Source organism: Rhamphochromis sp. 'chilingali', assembly GCF_963969265.1.
Source record: "Rhamphochromis sp. 'chilingali' genome assembly, chromosome: 10".
Classification (NCBI taxonomy): domain Eukaryota; kingdom Metazoa; phylum Chordata; class Actinopteri; order Cichliformes; family Cichlidae; genus Rhamphochromis; species Rhamphochromis sp. 'chilingali'.
In genome coordinates this window covers 24,565,711-24,574,313 of record NC_137937.1, presented here as the reverse complement: position 1 = coordinate 24,574,313, position 8,603 = coordinate 24,565,711, and the positions used below count along the sequence as shown (strand labels likewise).

The 8,603-nt window shown below is 42.6% G+C and overlaps 1 protein-coding gene across 1 annotated transcript in view; it reads right to left on the bottom strand.

Annotated features, from left to right (window-relative positions):
* Nucleotides 1–536: 536 nt before the first annotated feature.
* The window catches only part of grid2 (glutamate receptor, ionotropic, delta 2), a 539,815-nt gene continuing 531,748 nt past the window's right edge, over nt 537–8,603 (bottom strand). Inside the window, exon 16 of the mRNA XM_080893112.1 lies at nt 537–1,207. Coding sequence (XP_080749238.1) covers nt 743–1,207 — 465 coding nt within the window. The 3' untranslated portion in view covers nt 537–742. The remainder of the gene's footprint in view (nt 1,208–8,603) is intronic.

Sequence of the window (8,603 nt, the reverse complement as noted above, 5' to 3'; positions counted from 1 at the left end):
AAACTGGCGAAGTGGATTCTTCCAATATTCATTGAGTTGGGGCCTTTTCAAAACACTACACGGGCTGTGTACTGTATGTATTCCGAGGGCCACTGACAAAAGTATATGTGTTTTATATACCTTCACAAAATAACAGCCCCATAATTGCTTAGTAGTAGAAGCCCCCTTGAAGTTGTTTCATGGCTAAAGAGATCACCAGTCATCCACAAATGACAGCCCTGGAGCTAACAAGAATATAAGAGTATTTCCTGGAGCTGAACTAGTATAAACTAAACCCTCCGAGACGGGAGTTTAGATAGTAATAGGAGTCAGGTTGTTTCATCAGATCCCGTAACATGAGGCAGATCCCATGTCATAAAACTGAAACAATAAAAAAAACAAGATTCCCTTTCACACACATCTCAAAAATAATCCCCCAATCACAAGAACAACAACAATAAAGCAAAGAGTCAAGCCCCCTCCCGCACCCTTTCCCCTCTTGCACCTCACCACCGTGGTTTGCACAAATGAGGAACACCCCAACAGACTTCCACCTCCTTTGACTTCCCCATGTATAAAATAGACACCCCTGGAAACACCCCAGCTGAAACTGAAAACAGAAAGATTCCTATGTACACAGATCTCCACCTTCTGACTTTCGAACTTAGCCACATCATATCTGTTCTACCACCTATGACTGACTAGAACCACCTTGCCTCCTCCTGCATATAACTCTTCTTCCTGAAACAACCTTAGCAACTCCTCATATGGAGGTGCCCCTGTCTGGATCATTGCCATAGCCAAAGTTGGGTCCTGGACCTGTGGGCTGGTAGGGAATGGAGGACATTGTTTTAATGGGGCTGCGGAAGAAGCCACCATTGGGGGCCCTCTGCCTGAAAGGGCCCACCCCACCAGTCCGGTGGTCCTGGAGGACACCCCCGCCACTGCCACCGCTACTGAAACCAGCAGAAAATCCAGCGGCGGCTTTGGCAGAGAGGCTACGGCTTAGGGTCTGGATCTGCTCAGGGATGAAGGTGGTGGTGGTGATGTGGGTGTTGCGGAAATCGCTGATCTGCTCAAGCGCCTGGCGGGCAGCAGGTAGCGCATCCATGTCAAGGGGTGTTAAATCGACGGAAGAGGTGGAGAACTGCTTGTGGGGGCTTTCGTCCTCGGTGCACAAGCTGTTAACCCGGCGGTGTAGGTGCTCCAGGTCGATCTCCTTATCGTCCTGTAGGTGGGGAGGGGCAGGGAAGGAGTAGAACGGAGAAGAGGTGATGGTAAATGGAAAGAGGGGAAAATGTTAATGGGAAGTGAGGGAAAATGGAAGAAGACGTTTGAAAGGAAAGGCGAGTAGGGATGGGATAGAAGAAAGGTCGAGGGACAATGTTTAAGAATGGGAGATGGAGATAAGGAGATATGGAGAAGGACAAGATAAGAGGAATGCAAATGGGAGGGATAAATTGAGGAAAGTTGGATAAAGGAAGAGAAGGAGGTAAAGGGAGTAAAGGAAAGGAGTGAGGGTAGTGCAAATACAGGAGTAAGGAAGAGAGGAAGAGAACAACAAAGGAAACAGAGTATGTGCAGAGAGGACATAGTATGGGGTGTATTTGTATTCAGCAAAAGGGATGTCATCCATCCAACCAGTATAAATGGTTATTAAAAATAATAGTGAAAGCAAGAGAAAGGTGTTAGACAAAGCAGATGGTGAAACGATGAGGGCGGGACAACAAGCAAACATGACACACGATTTCAAGTCGTTGTATTTGCAATAGTTCAGCACAAAAATGTTTTGATGGCCACAGGGAAACATGGATTTGGCAGGAAGCGGGGAGAGCAAAAAGAGAGGAGGGGAAGGATGGAAGGGAAAGATAGAGAAGCACACTCTGAGCTGTGGTCAGGATATTGGAAGAGAGAAACATACACACACTTGTACAAGGTCTGTAAGGGAGTGCAGATAATCTGGAATACCAGCAGGAAACACACTGCAGTCATGCTGTGTGCTCTGTGATTCCAGGGTGTTAGGTCAATTATCAAGCAAGCATTACCATACATTATCTACTTAATCTTCAAATACAACTTATTCTATGCAAGACAGTTCAAATGTTGGACAGTACCTGACTTTGTCTTATGTATTTTACCTGGTTCATTATGGCCACTTTGATAAGGAAAATTCACATTGAGATTAACATCTCGTAAATTTGGTACCAGGCCATAATTTATTGCTGAAGTTCTTCTTTTTTAGGATTGCATCATTAACTTAAATCAAAAAATGTCTAACAATTAACAATCTTAACAATTCCACTTGAAACACAGCAAATACATTAACTTAAGCTTTAACTTAACTTACAGTATCAGTTAAATGAAACTTATAAAGAAATATGACTATATTCACATTTACTTATATGATAACTTATCCACATAGTCTAAAAAATGGTAACACTCAGTGAGAGGTGTTTCATGCTTTTACTGCATAGGGTAGGGTGGATAGTAGTGCAGGGGAGTTCAGTTTGCAATGAATGAGGTGAGCACATAGACGAGAGAGGGCTCAGGTGAGCAGAAGACAGTGCTGGAGAAGTTTCCACAACTTTTACGTTGTTCATTGTCCACAAACGTGCCAGTGTGCTTCTGTAGGTTTTTAGGTGGTGAGATGAGGTAAGGTTTTCTGTCTCAGAGGTAGGTGAGGTGGGAGGAACCACATAACTTGGATGTTTCATTTTTGGTGTTTTAAATTCCAGGGTAGTATTATTTAGGTAACGTCATACAGGGTTTTTGTGATGATAGGAGTCACATTAATACAGGTAGGGGGGATAGAGAGTTTTACTGACCGTGTCCTTTGGGTCTGGGGGATTCTGGAGGGGGCTCTGGCCCTACTGTATGTAGTTCACAGGACGAGGGGACCAGGAGTGATGCCCCATCTAAAGGAGGGACAGTGGGAGGAAGGAGAGGACGAGGGGGCGCTAACGTCTGTCGTGAAACTATCATACAAACACTAAAAGTTTGAGTTAGGGGACATCAACGGGGCAGTGTTGGTACAGAAAGAAATGCGGGGGAGTTGAAAGAGAAGAGTGAATCACAAATGGTCAGCCTGCTGTCTGTGAAAGGAGACTAATGGGTAACTGAGTGAACAAAAGGGACTGAAGCAAGGAAAAATGGAAGGTTTCTTTCCTCTTTTTTAAGAAGATCCCAGAGCCAGATCTGACTACAAGATTATGTTATACTGTGAAGAGTGTAACATTTCCCAGCATCACAAGATCTATTATAACATTACATAAGATATAGCAACACTAAGTCACTTATTAAGAACTATAATGGCCTATAAGTAAAATAATTAATGTAAAACTCAAATTTTTCAGTCAAGGCCATATTTGAAGAACAATGTTTGGTTTAGACAGAATATTTTGTGGCTTCATTTGGGATATAAAATGTAGCAAAAGTCTCTGTGACCTAAAAATAAACACTTTGCTGACCTGACATACACATTTATCTTAGAAAGATGGTGCTTAATTTGCCTCAAAATAGAGCGACAGCACCCTCTCGTGGTATAAAGGCATGATTGCACAGTTCAGCTGGCACCATGCCAGATGACAAAACTTTTTTTTTTCTTTAAAATGAGGTACTTCTGCATCCGGCATTTGCACCATTCTTCCTGATTTTCATTATATCTCTTAATAAATAATCATTCATATTGACATTTCAAAAACACATCGGGCTACAAGCATTAATAACCAATTATATATATTTTTTTAAATCTTCTATTGTATATATAACCTTGGGGTTGGAGGTGAGGTGGTGAAGGTTGTCATTCTCATTTTGGGGGTGAGCTCGGAGGGGTTTGTGGGTTCGAAAGAGTGCTGGACAATCAGGGCGCAGGGAATGTCACAGCATGCTGGGGGCTGGTAATGGGTGGCTGTAGGGGCAGTGGTGTTGGCAGTGTTGGGGGTCTGGTTCTGGGTTTGACCGCCCAGGGCAAGGGGGTGCTCGCTGGGGTTGTGAGAACATGGATCGGCAGCTTGCCTGGCAGATGGGCCATCTGCCTGTGTCTGGTGTGAGTGTGTGATGTGCAAGCGCGTAAGTGTGTAGGTTTGAGAGAAGAGAGACAGAAAGAGAGCGGTGGAGTGAATCATACGCATGTATGTGTGTTTGTGTTCATGCAAGTTGAGTGAGAAGATTAAAACAAGAACCCCGCCAAGGAAGAAGCCAAATTGATGCACAGGCAGACGAACGGAAGACGGGCAGAGACGGAGAAGGGGATGAGTGACAGACAAGATCAGGCAGATGGGAGGACGGTAAGGTGGAGGAGAGAGAGAAGGAAATTGGAAAGACAGATGGGTGGGGGGTGAGTGAGAAGAAAGACATGGCAGTCAGTCAGCACACACAGTTAAGCAGGTTGCTCTGTGTTTTGTCCTCAGAGAGACATTCACACAGTCGTTATATACCTGGAAAGGGGAGATGTTTAAATGCCATTTTGTATTGCTCTCTCCCTCTCTCTCTTTCTCCCCCTCGCCCGCTACACCCCTCAACACAGAGTACTTATCTACAAAAACAAAGCAAAAAGGCAATATGAGAGCTTTGAGCCACAGTGACACAGATCATTGTGTAGAGGTAGAACAAGAAGAGTGGCAATTCCCATCCAAACCACCAAGAAAAAACAAAAGAGAGAGCGATAAGAAGTCACCTGTTTTGTGTGTATCAAAGAACCTGATACACAAGGAAGTGCCAGCTCCTCTCATGCTAAATCTACACAGTCAAAACCACAGATGTTACCATTATGGAAGAGTTCTGACAGTGATTGTGATGTGATTTCCGAAGTTCCTCTCAGATTTGAAGTTTTGAAGATTGAGTCCAATGACAGAACTCTTTCATACAAACCTCTGGTTGAACATATATATGTGTGTGTGTGTGTGTGTGTGTGTGTGTGTGTGTGTATGTGTGTGTATAGGCAAAAAGGGGTAAAGCAGCACAGCCGCCCTGTTATGAATGAAATGGGCTTCAGACACTCATCTAGAAAGAGCTTGTCAAAAAAAGCATCAAGAGCAACTTCTAAAGTAACGTTAAGGGTTGATCAGTTTTAGCCACCCTTGTGACCATTAGCACATAATGAATTCAGAAATCATGCCTGTGCCTTAAGAATGAACATGAACTGCAGTCATAACTCATTTGAGAAGAGTGAATGACTGTAAAAAAAAACCCCAAAGAACTGCAGGAAGGACTTGCAGGGAGACTGTTAATACACAGTCATACAAACTCCCCTTTATTTTCCCTACATAATATCCTTTTTAAGTGTGCTCAGGATGAAATTAATATCATTGGTTACTCACACGAGTCAGGCCTGTGGAAGTGTGTCTTTGTGTATTTGTGAGTGTATAAGCCCGATTTAAAACAAAGAAACAAAAAAAAAAACCTCTTAAGCAAACTCTATGCACAGAAGCAGGCTCATAGATAACAATGTCAGCCATTCCACAACACAGAACACAACAGCAGCATGAACACCGACAGCTCACAGTCAACACAAGATACAGCGTATAGTATGAATATGAAGGCATGTAAAGACATGTACAATATGTGATTATGCATGTTTTAATATTTATAAGAAACACAGAGACACAATTAGTTGTATTAGTGTTTGAACAGTGAATTGCTGATCGTCAGGTATGCAGAAAGCTTGTATGGCTGTAGGTATGTGCAAGTGAAGGCGCTGCGTTGGCCAAATGTTTGATGGATGAATGTAGTCATGATTTGTGCAAGTGATTACTTTTTATGAGTGGTTTGCATTCATCATAGGATGCTCATGTGGCCCGCTAAGAGCAAAACAACCCGATTCTTCATTGCTGCTGGTGAATGGACGTACACCCGGGCCAACGAAGCATGTTTAATACAAATTGTATACCTTGATTTTAATGGGTTTTTATGACATGGCATATCTTACGCAAAGTTTGAGCATTCGTCACTTTGAGGCAAGCCTGACATGATGGAAGAGGTGAGCTAAAACCGAGGCAGCAATGACGTGTATGCATGCACGCATGAGGGTGAACTCAAAAGATCTATTTAGGTGTAAAGGAGGCCATGTTCATGTATCATGGGCGACAAATCTGGATTTGTCTTTGATGTTCTTTAATCAGACATGATTACATGTATAAGTGCACTTTTTAGTACAGAATCTGGAGATGTTTGTCTCCTTTGACAAACATCTGTGGGAGGAGCGACCTATCTGATCACCCCAGTGACATATTTACACTTAGAGTGTTTCTCAGTCGTGTTTTATCTTTTTTCACTTGTAGAGGAAATCATTCAAACCACCGGGTGGCAGATATCAAAGTGAATTCTCTATAAAGATAGTCTATAAATTGTATGCTTACTGGACAGAGTAACTAACTGTGTTGGAGTAGGGCAGTGGAAAGAGTCCTCGTGCCAAGTCTGCACTCCCAATGTATCTTTCAGCTGCCAGTGCATCTTACTAAGCCAATTTTTCTGTGCCCACGCATAAAGAGTGGGTCACCAGGCTTTTCCTACTTTATGTGAAGCTTTCAAAAATGAACAAAGAGCCACACGCTCTTGACCCGTTGTAATGGTTTCAAGTGGTTTCAACATTCACTCTGACAGTAAGACAGAGGCCATCAAGTTCTTTATTTAAACTGTTAGAAAGTAAAGCATGGAGTTAATTACAAGCTTTATGGCTTGATTCACTTTATTAATTTAACTTTTGGAAGCTGACTTTGAACGCACTAGGCTTACTCCACTGGCCATGACTAAGGCCAAATTGCATGCAGATGCAGAGATTTCCCAAGTCGATAAATTGCAACATATGCAATTTATCTAATTAGCTGCTTTGAAGTTGACTTAAATTTGTCTTCCTTCCTCCACTGAGTCAGGACATGCTGCAGTGGTCCCAGCTTGACACTCTCCTGTTCTGTTCTCAGCAACCGTCTTTGCAGCTGGCTGCCCGTTTGAAAACACTCTGCACAGATGGTGATTTGAGATCAGAGTGTGGCATTTGCACAGTTTTTGCAAGACACGAAATACCATTTCGGCCAAATAAAAATGTCCAACGAGGCGAATTCTATTTTAAACTTACCTTTGTAGACAAATATACATTTTTCTTCATGTTTGACTATGAAAGCTCTAATGTTCAAAGCTGCGGTGAAACATAATTATCTGATAGTCATATATGGATGCACATAGTTCACACGTAGGGCCAGTAACTCCTCAATGAATTTCATGTTTGGTGAAAAGTGATGGTAGAAGCTGCGCGGAGAGTGAAAATAGAGAGCTTGAAAGACAAGTTCACATCCTGCCTACATTTCCCCCTCCACGTCTATCATTGAGTGAGCTGACCACGCTTGTTAGATTGTTGGTTTCAGAGAGGCTGCGAATGGGAAACGTGTAGGTGTCGAAGGTTTCAGATGCTGTTCGATGATCCGGCAGGCACTGCATTTGAAGCATACTGACTCCTTTATGTTCAGCGGTTGCTCTGGGCAAACCTTGAGCTATACAACAGCAATCAATAGGTCAATGCTGTGACAGGGTGAAGGATGAATGTCAGGGGTCAGCCATCAAAAACAATCACGGCTGACTGAGCCAACTTCATTTCAACACGGAGCCGGTGAATGGACTATTTTAACGATGCTCTATTAGTCTGGTCTTAACTTTGATATCCCATCTGTTTGCTCCCACTGCTTTACGAGGGCTTTGTTTTGATTCACACTCAAATAATATCTCACTCCCTCATCTACACAACTATTGGTTCTCACTGACATATATCCATTATGGTTATATAACATCCATATTAAAGGGAAAGTGTCTTAACATGTTAAATATAAGATCACCAGATCCAGCTGCCACCCATGACATGCATCCAACTAAATTGATAATAATAGTGAGTTCTCTGTGACTACCTGAGTCCTTGATATGTAAAACCTTTATTCTCCACAAAGAGAATCAAATGCCTGCTGTCCTTCCTGTCGTCATTGACGCGATTCCACTCCCGTGTTCAATCTGGGGCTGATTCCACTGGCTGCTCTTAGTGGTTAATGAAGATAGCAGGGGGGTTGGGGGTGTGTGTGTGTGTTTGTTTGTGTTTCAGCTGAGCCACACTGGGCTTAACATGACTTTGGGTCAACTCAAGGTTTGGTGTCTTTGTGTCTGCTCAGTGGCAGACATGACTACTGGTCTGAATGACAGATTAAAGCTGCTAACTGAGCCGGGAATTAGAGGTAGGGGGTACATTGTGTGTGAGTGTGTATTTAAAAAAAAAGAGAGAGAGAGAGCTAGAAAAAAGCTGACTGATAATAAACAATGAAACATTGGCATCTTGACTAACTGCCAATGTTGCATATGTTGCCATCCGACGCATGTTGTGGAAGAAGAGCTTACAATTAATAACTGTTTTTTTTTCTTATTAGCTACAATGCTTAGGCAGGAACTCAACTAAGAAATATACCATCTCTGCCTCACTTACATCTAGAATGATCTCTACATGAGTGCGAGCATGCTGGGTAAACATCTAATACATTTAACTTGATTTACCAAAGCAATTAGATGATAGAAAATGAAATTACAGCCTCAGTATAGAAGAAACTAAATAACAGTCAAGCAGAGAGGACTGCAGTCAACATGTTGCTCTATTT